The 19,655-nt window shown below is 60.7% G+C and overlaps 1 protein-coding gene across 1 annotated transcript in view; it reads right to left on the reverse strand.

The window, feature by feature from the left end:
• Window positions 1-19,050, reverse strand: part of TRPV4 (transient receptor potential cation channel subfamily V member 4) — a 34,670-nt gene extending 15,620 nt beyond the window's left edge. Inside the window, exons 1-3 of the mRNA XM_045846436.1 lie at window positions 18,983-19,050; window positions 4,125-4,538; window positions 2,388-2,560 (exon numbers count right to left, since the gene is read on the reverse strand). Coding sequence (XP_045702392.1) covers window positions 2,388-2,560; window positions 4,125-4,507 — 556 coding nt within the window. The 5' untranslated portion in view covers window positions 4,508-4,538; window positions 18,983-19,050. The remainder of the gene's footprint in view (window positions 1-2,387; window positions 2,561-4,124; window positions 4,539-18,982) is intronic.
• Window positions 19,051-19,655: the final 605 nt, after the last annotated feature.

Here is a 19,655-nt window from a genome sequence, read left to right on the forward strand (position 1 = left end):
GGCGGGGCAGTGGTGGCGCCAAGGATAATTTTGATCACAGCGGGCCCCAGGGCCTTTGCACATGCTATCCCTGCACCCCCACCTAGTCCCTCCCGTTTTCACCTGGTTAACTGCAACTCATCCATACCCAGCTCAAGTGTCCCCTCCTCCAGGAAGCTCTCCTAGATTTTCCCAGCTAGGTCAAACCCTCTAATGCAGTCTCCTGTTGACACACGTTACTGTTTGTAATTGTGCGTTTATTTCTCTGATTGCTTGATCAATGCTGGTCTCACTTAGGAAGACTGCGTGCACCCTGAGGACAGGGACACGTCTGCTTCACTCACGATTGTTCATTCTATGCTGAACGTAGCACCTAACACACGGTAGGAGACCCGTAAGTTAATACACATTCAATGACAGGTGAGCTGGGCATCACAGGTAATGTCAAACCACAGGCAACCCAGAGCATAGGGCACGGAACTAGACCATGGGTTTGGGCTTCCACACCCCTAGACCTAGGCTATAGTGGGGTTGGGGGCTGCCAGCCCGCAGCCTGGGATGAGATGCCAAATACAGTGCCTTCCCAGAAATGGGAGGGACATGCAGTTCCATGATACGACCACCAGGTGGCGAAAGTGGCTCTGCCCACAGGGAAGGGTGGGGCTGCTCAAGCACGGCCTGGCCGGTGTTAGAGGAAGTTGTCAAACTTTGGTGGTGGGGGTATGGGTGGGGGTGGGGGGTCAAAGATGAGCTCATGAGCCTCTGGCTGGAAAAACGTGCAGGGGCAGATCCAGGTGCTGTGGGGCCCGAAACTTACACAACGTGGAGGTCTTGTTTACGAAAACAAACATGCAAGTATGAACTCAAAATTCGGGCCAGAGCCTTGGAAGGGGCTGGAGCAAGGGAGGGGCCCTGCAGCCGCATTAATGGGCCTCACCGTCAGCCCCCCTCTATGCACGCACTATCCTCTACAACTTCAGGGACCCCCCCCCAGCCTCCTGAGAGTCCCCCACCCACGCTCAAGCACAGACACACTGGCCTGGGGGTTCCCAGTCTGGGCTAAGGGCCCCCCACTCAGGAGAAGCCAGCAAGAAGCTTTGGCAAGCCCTCCGTGGTGCTGCCCAAGGCACCAGCCCCTCGGTGTCCAGGTCACGGGGTTCACCCTGCCCCAAGGCTCCCCACTTCTGCCTAACACACTTGGGAAGGCGGGGGGCCATTGGGCCAGAGCTTCTGCTCCAGTGAGAAGGTTTGCACTCTGCCACTGAGACCCTCAGGGGCAGAGGAGACCCCCATTCTCCCACAGCGCTAGGCGTGTGCCCCAAACGAGGTGACACCGCCTGGCCTGCACCAGGAATGAGAGTCTCTTATAAATACGGTAAAGTATAAATCCTAAAGTTTTACATTTCTGACCGACACAAGGACACCGCATGGGTCGTTCTGGTGTTCGGAGAATCGGGGTGACAAGGGAGAATGATGCACCACAGAGCGGCCGCCCTGCTCAGTCAGTCCACCTCCAGTCCCTGGGGTCTCCGAGCGGCCGCTGCCGTCCTCCCTGACGCTTCGACGGCCCCAAGCTGTAGACCCTGGCCCGCCTTCCTGGGACCAGCCCTCCTCTGTAGCAGGTAACACAATTCCTGACATTTTATATTGATTTGTGGGACCCCTGGCCAGTGCCTTAGGGCTCACCTGGTGTCAGGCCCAGAGCAGGAGGCTGACGGGTGGAGGGGCTCCGGGGCCACCTTCTGGGATTCACAGGGAAGGGAGGCCTGGGGCGGTGGAGGGAGCTGGCACCCTGAGGTGTCTGCACCCTGGGCAAGGCTGGAGGGTGGGCGCTCTGGGCTGGGGGGTCCTGGGCAGTGGTGACTAGGCCTTCAGCCCAGGGCAGGAAGCCAGAAAGCGGGGTGAGGATGGGGCTGAGCCTGGGAGCAGAAGCAGGATTCGGCCCGATGCCCCACCCTACCCCGAGCTCCCCTGAGAGGGAGCAGGGGCTCCCCAGGAACCCAGGTGCCCTGTGCCCAGCACCATGGAAGTCTCCCTGCTCGGAGGCAGAACTGGGCTATTATCATTCCCCAGGTTACAGATGAGGAAACTGAGGCTCAGAGAGGCCACATATCCCTTAAGTGGTGGTGGAGGGGGTACGTGAACCCTGCTGGGTGAACTCTACTTACCTACTACACTGGCACGTTCTTACATAAAGGCCAAATGAATGAACGGTTAAAGATAGAAAAGGCCCAGAGAGGTTCAGTAATATAGTGAAGACACACAGGACCAGACTCCCTGTCTAGTGCTCTTTCCAGCCAGTGCAGCCGACTGACCCAGGGGAAGATGCTACGGGAAAAGGGGGCCCCCGATGCCGGGCCCCCCCTCATCGCCGGCTGCCTTGCCCACCGTCCCGCCTGGGGGCTCACCCCGGAACTCCTCGTCCGTCAGGCGCTTCTTGTGGGTTAGCAGGTAGGGGAGCAGCCCGTCCAGGTCGGCGGTGGAGCCCCGGGACACGATGTCGAAGAGGATGGGCCGGTTGAAGACTTTGAGGATGGGGGGCGGCTGGGGCGCGGGAGCTTTGGGGCTCTGCGGCTGCTTCCTGGAGTGGGGAGGGCAGGGTGTTGGGAGGGCTTGTCCCCTGCCCACCCCACCATCCCTTGGGGCGGGGGGAGGGCGGCTGCTGAAGCCAGGGCCCTGGGGCAGACTGAGAGGAGAGACACAGAAGGATGTTTTACCCAACACACTTTACCTAGTACCGACTGTGTTTGGGGTGGAGAAAGAAAGACAGAAACACACAAGCCTGCCTATCCATCCATCCATCCATCCGCCCCTCCATTTGTCATGTGTTGAATACTGGCTAAGGCAGAGAGGGACCGAAGGAGACAAAGATACTGGGAAAATAAAAGGGGAACACCAGACTAAAAGGTAAAGCAACTCACCTGTTGATTCAACCATTCATTTTACTCACTAACTTATTCATTCAACAAACACTTGACAAAAATGGGGCCATGCACACAGGTGCCTCATTCGAGGACCCCCTCCCCAATAAATGTTTGCCAATACCACTATCTGGCGCCTACTGTGTGCCTGCTGCAGACAGAGGGGCAGTAGGAACGACAGGCAGACTCGGAGGGAGAACAGAAGAGGGGAGGGCAGCAGAGAGAGGAGGAAGACCGGGGGGAGGGGGGACGGAGGGGGAGACTGAGGCCAGAGCAGGCTGTGGGGCAGGGGCAGGGGCGAGGTTGTAGGGGCAGAGAGAGCCCTCCCCAGAGAGCCCCCTCCAGTGGCAGGAGCCAGGGGAGGAAAAGGAGGCACTGTCCTGATTATGGGAACACAGAGGCTCCTGCGGCCCCTCGTGGCACCTGAGCAGCCCCCATTTCATCTGCTCCTGAACTTGGACCTTTGAGCCAAAACATGAAAGGAAAAGAACACCCTCATCCCCAGCTATCTGCTGGGGTGTGTGCCAGCAGGAGAAGGTGGGTTGGTGGGTGGGTGGGTGGGTGGGTGGGTGGGTGGATGGATGGGAAAATGAATGAAAATATGAGTGAGCCAGTGACTGAGCAAATGAATGAGTGAATGAACAAATGGGTGGACAAATAGCTGGGTGAATGAATGGGAGGAAGGAAGGAAGGGGAAAGGAAGGAAGGGAAGGAAGGAAGGAGAAAGGAAGGAAGGGAAGGAAGGAAGGAAGGGAAGGAGAGAAGTTAGGAAAATATTAGAAATGAATGAATGAACGAATGCTGACTAGTCTGACAGCTAACCGACTGGCGGGATGAACAGAACAGTGAGCGGATGAGGGGAAGGAAGGGTGGGCGAGTGAGTGGTGGGTGAATGGGGGGGCCATGTGAGTAAGGGGCTGGATAAACAGATGACAGATGCATAGACAGATACAATGGGTATTTGAATGGTGATAGACAGATGGACTGGACCAGTGGATGGACAGGGAGAAAGACAGGTAGTGGATGAATGGATGAGTAGATGGATGTACAGATGGATGGATGGATGGATGCACAGACAAGTTACAAGATGGAAGGAGGGCCAGGTGGGTGGGTGGATGAATAAGTGAATGGGTAGATGGATGAATGGACAGGTGGGTGGACAGATGGGTAGACGGACTCGACAGAGGGGAGGAGACCACTGACCAGGTGCCCAGCAGTACTCACTCCATGACCTTCCGCCTCCACCGCTTGTTGTCACTGGGGTGGTGACGATAGGTGCCGTAGTCGAAGAGCGAATCCATGGGTGCCTTCTTGGGCCCCGGCACCACGGAGGACTCGTACAGGGTGGACTCCAGCAGGTCGATGGGGTTGGGCACCCCCTTGCGGAAGGCGCCCTGGAACTTCATGCGCAGGTTCGGACGCCCGTCGCTCGCGCCAGCGGGGCGTCCGGCGTCCAGGGAGGGCACGGGGGTGCCGTCCTCCCCCTCAAACAGGTTGGCCAGGGAAGAGAGGGGGAAGGCCTCCCCGCCAGAGGTACCACTCTCGTCCCCCGGGGGCTCAGCCCCCTCGGGGGGTCCCACACGGGGGCTTTCGCTGGGCTCCGCCATGCCGACCCCGGACCTGCCTGCGCTGCTGGGCCTGCGAGGGAACAGGGGAGAGTCGGGCGGAGCCAGGCCGGAGTGGGGGGAGCTCCAGGAAGCCCCTTCCCACGTGGGCAAACAGCCCCGCTGCCAGCTGCTTCAAAGCCACCCTTGTAATGACAGGGGAGTGGGGCGGCCACTCCCAGATGCGGTTGGCCGCCAGCCCCGGGCAGCAGCAGCAACAGGAGCCCCTTTCAGGGACCTGGAAACACCACGCGGCCTCGGGTCCGGCTACCCCAGGCGTGTGCTGCAGGAGGAAGGGCCGGAGTCGGCCTCGGACCCCACAGCTGCAGCTGAGGGGGACTCCGGACCAGCCCAAGCCTCTTCGGAGCCCCACAGCGCAGGGCGCAGAGCCGGGCCCCGAGGTGAGCAGCTGCCTGAGGGTGCGCAGGCTGACATTTCGCAGCCTTGGCCTTTGCACCTGTAAAACGGGGGTTCAAGCGCCGTGCCTGACTCCCGGCAGCACCCACGGCACACAACCCCAAGCTCCAGCACGGCAGGTGCTCGGGAAACCCGTGCGAACCCGCCGTGCGCTCGGAGGGAACCCAGCAGCCCTCGGCCTCCTCACCCAGCACCACCACTCTGAGCCCCTTTTCCAGGACGGGAAAGCAAGGTTCCAGGGCTGTAGTTGACGCCCCTCCATGCCCACCCCTGCACAAACTCAGCCCCCAGTGCCCAAGGCTGTCCGTCCCCCGCTCTCTTTGACTGACCACCTCCCACCCGTCTGTGTCTGTGTTTCCAGTTCCACGGCCCCTTCCTCTGGGAAGGGTCAGGCCCTCCCTGACCATTTGTTTATGGGATCCGTCCATTCCCAGGCTGCCCCTGCCTGGTTCACTCCCGCGTCCCCGACATCCAGGAGAGTACCACACGGACAAACGACCTTGTGACGAAGGTGTTACTCGTTCCCATTTCTCGGACGAGGAAGCTGGAGCTTCCAGAGGGACGGCCACACTCACAGACACATTCTGACACGGATGCCAGAGGCCGGTGGAGGGGCGGGGGGGCGGGTGGGAAAGTAAAGGGGTGGAGGAGTACAGCTGGTGGTCACAGAACAGTCACGGGTGTGATGTGCGGCCCAGGGAACGCAGTTGGCATCCCCCGTGGTGTCGTGGTCACACGACAACACGACACAGGTGACCGAGTGTTAACAACTGTGCAACTGCACGCACACGGGCTCTGCAGCTGCGGGGGTGGTCACTTCGCCCATTCTGTAAATGTCTGATCACTGGGCTGTGCACCCGAAACTAATATGTCATCCGTCAACTGTAAGTAAAAAGTGAAGTTTATTTTAAAAGTCAAGGTGAAGAAAGAAAGAAAGAAAGAAAGAAAGAAAGAAAGAAAGAAAGAAAGAAAGAAAGAAAGAGAAAGAAAGAGGAAAGGAAAGGAAAGGAAAGGAAAGGAAAGGAAAGGAAAGGAAAGGAAAGGAAAGGAAAGGGAAGGGAAGGGAAGGGAAGGAAGGAAGGGAGGGAGGGAGGGAAAGGAAGAAAGAAAAAGAAAGAAAGAGGAAAGGAAAGGAAAGGAAAGGAAAGGAAAGGAAAGGAAAGGGAAGGGAAGGGAAGGGAAGGAAGGAAGGAAGGGAGGGAAAGGAAGAAAGAAAGAAAAAGAAAGAAAGAAAGAAAGAGAAAGAAAGAAAGAGGAAAGGAAAGGAAGAAAGAAAGAAAGGGAAAGGAAGAAAGAAAGAAAGAGAGGAAAGAAAGAAAGAGAAAAGAAAAGAAAAGAGGGGCGGGCACGGCTGGGAGGGAGACGAGCTGCACTGGAACCCAGGCCTCCCTGTCTCTGGGCCCCGCCACTGGCAGCCCCCACCCGCCACCGCGCACTCCACAGGCAGGCAGGGCTGGGCACCCGGGGCCGGTTTCCTGGAACCCTCAGCATCCCACCCAGGCAGCAGGAGATGCCTGAAAAGTCCTCCTTCTGTCTCCCCTCCCGCCCAGCACAGCAGCAGAGGAGCCAGTAAAGCCGGGTTCCCACCTTGTTTGCTCTGCGGCTGCAAGGAGGGAAGGCCTGGGCCAGAGAGGTGTGGGGGGGGGGGGGGGTGCAAGAGGCCTCTCCCTCCCAGTGGGTGGGTGCAGCGGGGCATACAAATGTCAGAGCCCGCGCCACCGGGGACCGGCCCCCTCTGGGCAGCAGTGCGGAGGGACGGCCCACTTCCGAGTCATTTGGGCCTGGACTGCAGTCGCTTTTCATAGGTTTGCAGGAAGAATTAAATGACCCAGGCACACCCAGCACCGACCCTGGGATTAAACGGGGGGCCGTCGAGGGTTATAATCAAAGGAGGAAGGAGGAGACAGGAGCGCAGGTCCTGGCCCCGCTAACTAGCAGCCGGGTGATCTTGGGCAAATCACTTCCTGTGCCCAGGCCTCGGTTTTCCCCACCTGTGACACTGGCAACCACGCCTCCTCCTAGAGTTCCTGGGAGATGCTAGGGACCTCAGAGATGTGAAGTACCCACTTGGTGCTGGCACCTAGTAGGACCTCAGGAAGCAGCAGTTCCTGTCCACCAGCCGGGTGGGAGACGGAGACCTGGAACCTCGTCTGCTAGCGGCAGCCACGTAGCTCTGGGCTTTGTCCTGCAGGACTGCGGGGGCACGTTGAGGCAGGAAGGGGTATCCGTTGGGGGTAAGGGCATTGAGGGGGAAAATTAGACTTCCCTGGTAACAGCCCCCTCTGCCTCACTAGGGACCCCAAGGTCAGGGGTGGGGAGGAGGCACGGGGCACATGCCTTCGCTGTCAACGCCCTCTCCCTTCCTGAGGCACCCCTTCCCCCACTGGGGCCGGGCCTCACAGACACCCCCACCTCAGGGAGCTCCAAGGCCGGGAGGGTCCCTCCAGACCCCCCACCACACCTGCGCCCCGTCCCCTCAGGAACCGCAACCCAGACAGCATCCAAGGCTTCTGTGGGCTGCACAACTGTGGGGCTGAAGTCGGCTAGTCCCGAGTTCAAATCCCAGCCACTCACTGGCTGCACGTAGCCTTGGGCAGAGCATCATTAGCATTTTAATTATGATGAAATCGTAACCATGAGATAAACCTCCATCACTATCGGGACGCTGTGGCTTTCCCTCCGTGCCAGGCAGCAGCCAATGCACAGGCTCACCGGACCCTCATTCAGCCCTAGACCAGCAGCTCCCGGCGGGGCCATTCTGCCCCCCACAGACACTTGGCAAAGTCTGGGGGCTCTGTCAAAATGTGCAGGGAGGAGAGGGTTTCTGGCACCTAGCAGGTCAAGGCCACGTCCTACAAAGCAAGGACAGTCCCTGCCACCAGACCACAGGGCAACTGGTACTACGGTTGCAGAAGCGTGCCTTTGCAGGTGAGCACTGCTGAAATCCCCGTTTCACCAGGGAGGAAACTGAGGCTCAGAGAGGTTGACTGCCTGCAGCCCCAAACCGGCTGGCAACAGAGTCAGGATTCCAAGCTGGGCAGCAGGCTGCAGGGCCTGGGCCGCCCCGAGCCCTCAGCTGACAGCACAGAGTGGAAGCTGGGCACCACACCGAGCCTTACGGTATCTTGTTCAAGCTGCACAGTAGCCCTGGGAGGGAAGGATATTGCTACCAGCTCAGACTAATCTCTCCGGGCCTCCGTTTCCCACCTGTTAAATGAGAACTGCAATAACAGCATCTATCCACCCTGGCCGGCGTGGCTCAGTTGGTTGGAGTGTCCCATAAACTGAGAGGTCGCAGGTTCGATTCCCGGTCAGGGCATGTCCCTGGGTAGCAGGTTCCGTCCCTGGTCATGGCATGTTTCTCTCCCTCACTTTCTTCTTCCCTCCCTCTCTCTCTAAGATCAATAAGCACGTCCTTGGGTGAGGATAAAAAACAAACAATAGCAGCGTCTGTCCCATAGGGCTGCTGTGACAGAAGGCAGGTCGGGTGTCTCTTGGGCACCTATGAAGCATTTAAAAAATGCTTTAATCACCATCATCGTCACCACGGTGATACAGTCCCGGCTGACCTATCCTCCTCACCCCGCCCCGCACACACACAGGTCCAGAGCAGCACTCACAGCCCTCCTTAAACCCACCAACACCCTCCAGGCCGCGCCCTGGGTCAGGCCCCCGGAGCCGGGCTAGCAGAGCTGGGCTACTGCTCCCATTTCAGAGCTGAGGAAACTGAGGCCCTGAGACCACACCCAGGGTGTGGACGCCTCCGGATCCTAACCCTGGATTCCTGCCACATCGCACCATCCAGGCCTGTGTGCACACCCAGCGCACACATATACTGACGTGCGCGTGCATACACACACACACACACACACACACACACGGCCTGCTCTGCGGCTCTGCGGCAGCTCCCTCCCCAAACACTCCCCGGTTCTCTGCGGTCGGGAAGGAGTTCACTCCCTGTTCTAATTTGCCCCGTGGGCTGTAATTACACATTCCAACCCCATGCCAGACTTGGGGGCGGGGAGGGGAGAAGGGGTGCAGGCCGTGGCAGAGGTTGCGAGTCCTTGCGTGCGTGTGAGCGGCCTGTGTGCTTGCCCGTGACACCGGGCGGGCGTCAGCGGCTCCACCGGGGACACTGACGCACGAGCGTGGACGTCCCCACACCGTCCACGTAAAGCCGCCGACTTCAAATGTTTTTGTTTTAAACATCCACACGCTTTGTTTGTGTACAGACACCGGGCTGCTGTCCACACACAGATGACAGTTGTGTCGGGAAGGACGGGAGGGCGGGGTCTCAACCTCGGGGCCCTCGGAGCAGGGTCAGAAGCCACTTACCTCTTCACCCATTCAGCACATACTTATTTTTCAATCCTCACCTGAGGATGCATTTTGTTCATTTTAGAGAAAGACCAAGGCAGAGAGGGGGAGAGAGAGACATCAATCAGTTGCCTCCTGTACATACCCTGACCAGGGATCGAACCAGCAACCTAGGTAGATGCCCCGGCTGGGAACTGAACCCGCAACTTTTTGGTGCATGGGATGATGCTCCAACCAACTGAGCCACCAGGCCAGGGCCATTCAATAAATATTTACTGAGCACCTACTGTGTGCCAGGTCCTGGGGACACAGACCTGAGCGAGACCGAGAGACATCCCTGCCCTCCTGGCTGACGGCCTCCTGGGGGCAAACAGGGGAAATGCCCGGACGAGGCAGAAAGCAGAGTCGGGCCTGGTGGTGTCGAGCGTGGTGCAGACCAGCAGAGCGCAGGCCCGGCGGAGCTCAGAGGGGCGCAGGGGTCCTGGGCAGGGCGAGGAGGCTGAGCCAGGGTCCCCACACCATCCTCTGTTCTGACGGCCCCCGAGGACTCACTTGGGGAGACCAAACCCACTTCTCACCCGGTGGGAGCCCTGGGGCCTGGGAAGAGCGTGCATTCTGACGTCAGACAGATGGGGGGTGCCCCCCTGGGCCCCTCTCATCAGCTGGGCGAGCTGAGCGGGTTCCTGGGCCTCCCTGTCCTCGCCTGCCCACAGGGTCTTCACTGGGCCCTTGTGAGAATTACAGGAATGGAGTCCAGCCCTTGACCCAGAGAAAGCCCCCCATAAACAGGGAACTGCCATCTCTCTGAGGATCCTGGGTTCGGGGGGCGGGGCTGGGGGAGGTCTCCTCCTCCACCTGCCCTGCCCCTCACCCAGCACACCCAGAGGGTGGAGGAGGGGCTCCCTGACCTCATGGAAACCCTGGCAAATATTTGTCAAATCCCATCCTCCTGATTACGTGATCAAGGAAAGCTGATTAAATCTGGAGGCAAGTCTGGGCAGGTGGGGCGGCTCCAGGGGGTGGGGGGATTCGGGGAGCGGGCTCTTCCTGGTTCCTGCCCTCTGGGATCGGCTCACTCCGAAAGGCATCTTTGGAGTGCCACCCGCATGCAGGGCACGATGGGGGGGGGGGGGAGTAGGGCACCCAGGAGTGGAACCTCATAAAAGAACCTCGGAGGGAAGGCGGGCGGCTCTCCCTCGGATGCAGGCCTCTGCAGGGCTGCTCCCTGTGCCCGGGGCCGCCCCCGTGCTCGTGCCCGGCGGCTCCTGTGCCGGCCGGCCGGCTGGCCGCCTGCCTCCCTCTCCCCGGGTCCCGGCAAAGCCTTGCTCTCGGAGCGATGTGCGCTCCCTTTATAGCACGTTCCATGATTAAACTTTTACACGCACATGTATTATCCTTCCTGTCACCTCCTGTCTTCTCCTCTAGCTTTCCTTCCGCGAGGTAGGGACTATTTTGTTTCTGCTGCCCCGCCCCCAGACAGATTGAGACATTCACAAACGTTTGCTTTCTTGTAAGACGAGGGGCCCCTGATGTTCGGGGAGGGTGCGGGCGGGGGGAGAGGGTGATGGGGCCCGGGGGGAGGCTGCGAGGCGGAGGGGTCTTTGGACTGGGGCTTGACGAGGTGGAAGTGACCTGGACAAAAGGGCAGAGGAGACAGCAAGGTCAAGGGTGGAGGAAAGGTGGGGCCTGAGGCACTGGGAGGTGAAAGGTCGGAAGGAAGATGAGTGGGTGGGTGGGGAGGAGGCAGGCAGACCAGGGGAAGGTGTGGGGCTCCCAGACGGACCCAGGGCACCTCCTCCTGCCCCAGCCTGGGGCTCCTGCCCAACCTCTGGGGCCCCGCCTCCCGCGGTACCACACGAACAGTGCTGGGAGCTCCTCTCATTATGGATGGTCTGGGAGGAGGGGTGGTGTGAATGGGGAAGGGAGTAGGAGGACAGGACCCCAGCCCGGTCCAAACCCCCAACTTCCAGGCACAGAAACGGAGGCGCAGAGAGGTGCAGTCACTCCTCTCTGGTCAGGGCAGCCCAGCTCCAGAGTGGGGTAAGCAGGATCAAAACCCACGCGGCCCCAGGACCTGTGCCTTCGATGGATACTTGACAAGGACCGGGGCCTGGAGGAGGGGAGCTGCGTGGAAGGAGGGGGCAGAGGAAGGGGTGCAGGGTGGGCGGTGGGGCCCACACCTGGGAGGCAGACTGCCCGCTGACTCACCAGCTGTGTGGCCCTGGGCAGGTCACCTGGCCTTCCTGTGCCTCCGGTTTCTTCACCTGGGAACGGCCCCAGTGGGCTGCTGGGAGGCCTACATGCCGAGCCCAGTGCCTGGCAGAGCACGCACTCACGGTAAAGGATGAGCTGTTGGTACCATCGGTGTCATTATAATATTATTAGAGGGGGGATGGACAATCCGACTGAGGACTGGGGACGTGTGAGTGCCAGGCAGGGCAGAACGGCTGGGCCCAGAGCCCGGGATCCGGCAGCCACCTCAGAGCAGCCACCTCAGAGCAGCCGCCGCCGGGACCTCAGCCCCTGGGCCAAACGAAACCTCCTGCCTGCCAGGCTCCCTGGCCGGCAGCAGCGGCGGGGGGCATCACGCCACGCTGGGCACCTTCCCCGGCCCGCCTGTGTTTACCTAGCGGGGCCCAGCCCGCTTCCTGTTTGCTGCACAGGGGCCGCCTGTCCAGGGCAGACAGAGCCCCAGTGTCCTGGCAGGCCCCCCCCACCCAGGAGGGTGCCCCCCCCTCAGGCTCACACCACCTAGGCGGGGCGGGGCCAGGGTGACTCACTGGACCCACAGAGGGCAAGGTCAGCGTGGCCACAGCAAAGACTTGGTCATTCTGCAGACCCCTGGCTGGGGGGATTCCAACAGTGTATGCAAATACCACCCCTCCCCCCAGCTTTCATGGACACCCATGCAGGTCCAAGGGTCCCCAGCCCCAGGGTGGGAGCCACTGGGAGAGAGCATGGCTCCGTTTGAAGAGCAGACACCGTGCGTGCGACACCCAGGCCACACATGACAGGGTTCCATGTACATGAACTGTCCAGCACAGGCAAACCCACAGAGAGAGCAAGCAGGTTCATGGTCTCCAGGGGCTGGGAGGGGCAGGGGACAGGGACTGCGAATGGGCACGGGGCTCCTTTGGGGGGTGATGAAACGTTCTAGAACTAAACAGTGGGGATGTCGACACAACTCTCACTCCATTAAAAAACCAGGGATTGCACACTTTCAAAAAATGAGGTGTATGCGTGCGAATTACACCTCAGTAACGCTCCTTGGCCCAGGGCTCGCGGACAAGTGGCTTCCCCTCCCTGAGCCTCAGTTTCCTCGGGGACACACGGGGCCTGGCACACAGCAGGGGCTGGAGGACATGCTGTCCCTTCCTCAGCAGGGGGCCGCTTCCCCCCCAACCCCCGCGGTCAGCGCACAGCCCCAGGAGCCCGCCCTCTCAGGCTCGTCCGGCTAGAGCACAACTATCCACTCCAGTCCAGGCGGGGGGCGGTCTCCGGCCCTTTGGAGCCCCCTCTCCCTGGCCCAGCCCCCCTCCAGGAGGACAGTTGCAGTCACAGAGACCCCCCCCCCCCCAAGAGAGGGCTGTGTAGCCCCAGGGAACCGCGTAACAACCTGTTCTGTTCCCCACCTGCCACTCACTGGCTGGGCGGCCTCGAGCGAGTCACGACTCCTCTCTGGGCCTCGGTTTCCTTATCTGTAAAGTGGGGGGAGTCCTGCCACCCAGGGGGGCTAAGCAGTGTTTCCTTAGTAATAGCCTGTTGGGCTGCACGGATGTGCTTTTAAATAACAGACACAACGATAGCTCTGACCTACCCCAAAGGGGCACTGTGAGGCTTCGACGTGATAAATCAAGAGTTTAGGGCAGTGCCTAGTATGTAGCAAGCGCTCAACAAACAGCAGCTGCTTTTTTATGGTTGTTAACATTCCCTCACTTTATAGCTGGGAGACGAGGCTTGGGGAAGGCCAGGCAGAGCGGGAGCTGGGACCCGGACACTCACTCGGCTGGGAGGAAGGGTTTTCTCAAGTCCTCTCTTCCTCCTCTCGCCACTTCTGGGAACGATCAGGACAGGTGCTGGCTCGTCTCCCACCTGGGAGACTGAGGCCCTCAGGGATAGGACGCCCACCCACCCACAGACACACCCCTCCACCTCATTCCCAGCTGAACAACCCCCAGAGGAGAGAGCAGACGCAGAATGAATGGGTTGGGCGCGAGCCGGGGAAGGGAGCCTGAGGCAACAGAAAGGCAGTGTGAGGTCCTCCCTCGGCCCAGGCGCCTCACCACCAGCCTGTGCCAACTGGCTGCCTAGGTTAACTGCCTAGAGTGGGGCTGAGGCCAGTGCCTGAAACCCCACCATCAGCAGAGCCGGCTTGCCCCGCACCCCCTCCCTCTTTGAATCCAATCATAACTCTGGAGGTTAGTGCTGTCTTCTCTCCCAGATGAATGAACCAAGTGCCGGAGGAATGGAGATGGGGGCTGCATTTACCCCAACACCTACTCGGCTGCGAGCAAGTTCACGTTCACCCCCCACCTGAGGTGGGCATTCCTGTTACCCCGACTCACAGATGAGCAAACCGAGGCACACAGAGACCAAGAGACCCAGCAGAGATCCCAACCCGGCAGGAGGGGAAGGTGGCCAGGATTCCAGCCACCTGGTTTTAAACGCATTTGAGTTCATCCCTTCAGGGTCTATGAAGCCCTCTGTCCAGGGCCACCCTGCTGAATGCCACGGCCCTCGGAGCTCACAGGACGGCCGGCACCGTGAGGAGGGGGCAGAGATGCCACAGGCAGACAGACTTGGGGTTCGAAGCTTGGCTTTGCCACTTAGTAGCTGTGTGACCCCGGGAAGATCGCTTTGCCTCTCTGAGCCCATTTCCTTGTTTCTAAAAGGGAGTAAACTGAAGCGCCCACCTCTGGGCTTCTGGGTCACGGTGGACGTCAGCCCCAAAGGGCTGCGTGCGGAACGACAGGAACCTGGACGCCAACCCCTCCAGTCCCCCCGAGTGCCCGTACCTAGAACAAGGCCTGGCACACAGCAGCTGCTCAAGACATACTTGCCGAGTGACCAAACCAGTGAGCAAAGGGGCTCATGGGTACAAATCAAACGAGTCAAAGGCGAGCTTAGACATTCTCGCCGGGGCAGACAGACCTCCAAAAACAGACCTCTCCCCAACTAACTGGCTAACTCCCCCCTCCACAGCTGATTTATTGAGCACCTACTATGAACGCCAACACCCCGCCCCCGCCCCCTGCAGAGAGAACGACACCTGTCATGAGTCCGTTTCTGCAGATGAGGAAACTGAGGCTCAGAGAGGCCAAGACACTTGTCCAAGTTCATTCCGTCTTGGAGCCAGGGCCTGAATACGAGCAGGTGGTTTTTCTGACACCTCTGCCTGGTGATCTATCAATTGAACCTCTCCTTCCTTCCTTCCTTCCTCCCTTCCCTCCTTTCTCCTTTCCCTCCTCCCTTCCCTCCCTCCCTCCTTCCTTCCTTCCTTCCTTTCTTCCTTCCCTCCCTCCCTCCCTTCCTCCCTTCCTCCCTTCCTCCCTCCCTCCCTCCTTCCTCCCTTCCTTCCTTCTTTCCCTCCTCCCTTTCTTCCTTCCTTCCCTCCTTCCTTCCTCCCTTCCTCCCTCCCCCGTGTCTGTGTGTTTCCCAGCCTCTCCTCCATGCCAAGGGAAGGCACAAGACCCAAGCCTCCTGCCTGAGGTCAGTTGGCCCCTTGCCCGCCGGGGTCCCCTCCGAGTCCGTGGGCCCCATCTGACATGGACACTAGAAGTGTCCCCTCCTTGTACACACATACACACGAGGAGCTTCCCAGAAGGTGGCCAGCCCTCCTGGTCAGCCGGGTGTAACCCAGGCCACTCCACCCTCAGGAAAAACAGACGCCTGGTGAGACTGAGCAGCCCTTTGTGTGGGGGCTGGCAGGGCGGGGGGCGGGCAGGGCGGCCGTTACTCACCCCTGAAGAAAAAGGAGAGTATTCCCATTTGGTCAACGGCCCGCCTGTCACCACCGCCCTCCGGCCCCACCTCCTTCTGTGGCCTTTCCTGTGCGCTGATCTCATCTGGAGTAGCCGTGTGAGCATTTATGGGGGTGGGGGGCTCCTACGCCCCTGGCATGGTCTTTGTGACCCACCCTCATCGATGAGGAAATCTGCTCCTTGGGGTCACATGGCCAGCAGTGACCCAGGCTTGGGGCAGAAAGGAGAGGCCAACGGTCAGAAAGGGCTCGCAGGCAGGAAGGAAGTCGGAGCCACAATGAAAGTAAGGGCCTGGCCTCCCTTCGCTGTTCCTGCCAGTCAGGGTGCCAGCTCATGGGACCCGAAGGCGCCCAAGGCAAGGGGTACCCCAGCCAGGGCAGGAGTGGCAGCTGGAATCCCCCGAATCCCCCTCACTCTGGCAAAGCTCCGACTTCCAGCAAACCCCAGGTGGCAGTCCCGGAAACAGAGAGGTTAAGCCCCTTCCTGAGGTCACACAGCAGTGAGTGGCACAACCGAGATGTGACCTGAGGTGGGACAGACTCCAAGAGGGGTGCGTCCAAGGTGGCTTTCCAGGAAGGATGCTAAGCCAGACACTGGGCTTTTCAGGGACCCGAGGGGGCCAGAGCCACTCGGACCCGGCTTCCCGTCCAGCGTTGCCATAAGTGCGCCTGGGCGTTCTCCCCGAGCCTGTTTTCTCGGGTGTAAACGGGAGTCCACCTCCCTGCCCCTGCCCACCTCCAGGGGAGGCAAGGCTACGACACCACCTAAGTGAACACCAGCACTGGACATGGGTTATAAATTAAACAGTCAATTGCGCCGAAGACAGTCCGCAGCCACCCCACAAGGCAGGCACCATCACCGTCCCGATTTTACAGACAAGGAAACCGAGGCCCCGGGAGAGAGGGGACTGGCAGGGCGCGTCGGCATTGACTCAGGGAAGCAGGAAACGCTGACGGCTCCCGGCCCTTAGCTGACGCCCGTAAATACTGCACGGCTAAACAGGCGTCGGCCTCTTCCCGAACGCAAGCCCGGCTTTGCCCCTGCCCCTTCTGTGCACCCACCTGGCATGGAGGGGCTCTCAGGAGGAGGAGGACACCCCAGGGACGGGCTGGGGGAAAACGTGCTCTGGAGCCCCATCCACGTGCCTGGGCTGTCCTTGCAAAGCGGGAACTGAGAGCCCATGCGACAGATTGAGAAACCGAGGCTTCGAGAGGCCAGGTCACTGGCCTGGGCCCCCCTGGCGAGGGCAGAGCGGGCCTAGGGGTGGAGCCCGTGTCTGAACAGCTCAGGTTCTTGTCTCTACTGCAGAGGGTCTTGCACTTGACTGCGGAGCCAGACAAACGGGGGCAGGTCAGCTCGGAAGTCAAGGGCATGGATTTTGAAATGGAATCCCAGCTCTGCCCCCTTCCCAGCTAAGAGATCCTGGGCAAGTGACTTCACTGTTCAGACCTCAGTACCTCCCTCTGAAAAATGGGTACAATCATAGTTTGTATCCAAATGTGCCAAGGGTATTTGGCTCAGGGCTTGGCACATAGTAAGTGCTCAATAAATAAATGCTCACTATCATCGTCATGACCACGAATGCAGCCCCCGCTCGGTGGAAGCCAGGCAGAAGCTTGTGCCCAGAGTTCAGAGCGGCCACTGTGGGGCCCAGGACCGTAGGTATCTCGAGAGATCTGAATTAATCTTTAACAGGTGAATTCCTCTCCAAATCAGCGATGCAGTACATTCCAGAGGGCCAGCTGGCGTGAAGGGTTCTCCCGGCTCCCCCTGACCCTGTGTGTGACAGGACACAATGCTGCTCCCTGGGGCCCTAGAACTTGGAGAAGAACCTGGAGTGCCTCTCCCAGAGTCGCACGGGGGAAACTGAGGCAGGCAGCAGGTCAGGGGCCCGGGAGGGGAAGAGGTGCCCATTCCATGTGGGACCCCCGTCTCCAGGAACGGACAGAAGAGCTCAAGGGACTCCCCTTCTCTCACAATGATGTGTTCTGTCACTCGGCCGGGCCATAAGCGTTTACTGAGCACCTGCTACGTGCCAGGCACAGCGAGGCCGACCTTGTGCATCTCTGTCCCTCTTACATCTCCTTCCAGCGGCCCCTCTCCAGTCCCCGCCCGGGGCCTCGCATCTCTCACCTGGACGTCTTCCCCAGCCTGGGAACCGCCCTCCCTGCCTGGCCTGCACTCGGTGGCCGGGGGGACCCTCCCACACCACACGTCTGCCAGGTCCTCCCAGCCTGGACTCTCAGGGCTGCTGGGTCTGACCTCACCCCCGCTGTCCGAGCCCCTCCCCTCCCTGTCCACATCACACACTCCAGCCAAACAGAACGATTTTCAGCTCTGCAAGGCCAAGGTTGCTCGCCTACTTATTCCATCTCAAAATGACCCCACGTGGTTTGTAAAACCTGAACCTGACCGGCCCACGAGTGCCATCTGCCACCTGTTTGGGAAGCCCCCTCCCACCCCTGATTTGCCAAGAAAGGTGGAAAAGAGGGATCCCTAGGCTCCCTGGTCCCCACTGTCACTCAAACAGAACGAACTGGAGAAATGTGGGCGTGGCCAATTACCTTTTCCACCCCTTTCGGTGGAGAAGGTGTCTGGGCGGCGACCAGCGGCACTGAGCTCCGAGTGGGCGCCAGGCACTGCACGGGGCTCCTCTCAGGTCATCGGGGTTCTCCACAGCCCGGGGGGGCACCCTGTGTTACCCCCATTTCACAGAAGACAGCTACGGGGGGACTCGCTCGGGGACGCAGAAGTGGGTGGCAGAGAGGAGAGCTGGTCCACCCAGGTTCCACCCAGGCCCCACTTTTACCCTCACAGGTGACAGGGCCTGAACTCTCCACCTGACCTCCCTCAAGAGGCCGCCGCTTCACCCTCCTCCTCCGGAGGCAGTCACTGAGTTAGACCCCTGTCCACGCCCCGGAGCTGAAGTGGCAAAACCAAAATCCTCAAGCATTTCCTAGCATCCCAGGACAAAGCCCACTCGTGAGGTCTGCTTAGGATTTCACGGGTTCGCGCCCCCACCCCCACCCCGACCCAAGGCTCTAGTTTTAGAAGCTGAGCCAGAGTAGCTGTGGGCCCACCCCATCCCCATCCCCACCACCCCTTCCAGGGCAACCCTGGGTACCAGGCAGCAGGGCTCTGGAGCGGGACAGCCCTGGGTTTAAACTCCACTGGCTACACCCCGACCCGAACCTCGGTTTCCTCGTCTACAACTGGGTGGGGGGAGCAGCCCAGCCAACGGCCCTGGTTGGTGGTATCCGGGCAAGTCAGGGCGCTGGAGGTCTGCCCGCTGCTCCTGACCTGACCAGGGCCGCGGGACCTGCCGGCCGTCTCCTCCGCACAGCGGGAGGTTAAAGGTTTTCCTGCCTCCCGGGGAAGAGCCCTCTCTCCGGGACTCAGTAACCAAAAGTGCCCTTTGAAGTTCTCTGCAGCTTGCTCCGAGATCCAGGGCCGGCTGGGCACACCCCCACCCACCCCCTCTTCCAAGCACCCCCAAACGGCGATGCCCTCCCAGGTGGGCGTCGGGGCTTCCTTGAGGACCCGGCCCTCCCTCCCCCAGACCCGGAACCTCCAGGGCCCCCGGCAGCGCCCCATTTCACAGGTGATAAAACTGAACCCCCGGGAAGCGGTGCCCGGCCCAAGGGAACCCAACAGGGCCCCGCGCTTCCCGCGCCCCCGGAGAGCCTTTGGCGCCTCCGCGGCGTCCCCAGGAGCGCGAGAGGACCTGGACTGTCCCAGCCCCGAGGGCTCAGGCGGCACTCACCTCGGGACCGCACGGCGCCGGCGGCCGGGAGCGCTGCGCTTCCTGAGTCCCCGCGGCCCGCCCGGCGCCCGCCCGCCCGCCCGCAGCGGCGTCCCTCCTCCCCCGGCTCAGGTTACCCGCCCGCGCGCCGCCCCCGGGCCTGCACCCCGCCCACCCGCGGCTCCGGGGCCCACGCGGCGCCCGAGGTGGAGGCCGTCGGATCCGCAGCCTCTGCGGGGGAGGGGGTGGGGGGGACCAGGAGCCTCAGTTTCCTCACCCGAGATTTGGGGCTGCTCTCTCGGCCACCCTGGCACTGCTCGCTCGTCTGGGAACGGACCGACCCCGGAGTCCGTTCGTTCGTTCGTGTACTCAGCGGACAATGCGGAGACAGGTCTGCGTGGGTCGTCCGGGGCTCAGGAGTCGTGAGCTCCCTTCCTTCACCTCTTCACCAGCGCGGAGCGCGGAGCCCGTAGGAGCTCAGTGCCTGTGTTTTTACTGGATGGCGAAGGCGAGCCCACCGCGCACTCATCAGCTCCCCCAGCCACTTGATTACCTCCGTAGATCCGGCAGCTCACTCCTACCAGACTGGCTGGAAGCCCCATGTACCTGAGCTCCAGAGTCGCTCTCCCTGAGCCCAAGCCTGGTTCTGCGACTCACCGGCTGAGCAGCCGGTCCCTTGGCCTCTGCGCCTCTG

Source organism: Phyllostomus hastatus, unplaced genomic scaffold, assembly GCF_019186645.2.
Source record: "Phyllostomus hastatus isolate PE091 unplaced genomic scaffold, TTU_PhHast_1.1 phas_contig_1162, whole genome shotgun sequence".
NCBI lineage: Eukaryota > Metazoa > Chordata > Mammalia > Chiroptera > Phyllostomidae > Phyllostomus > Phyllostomus hastatus.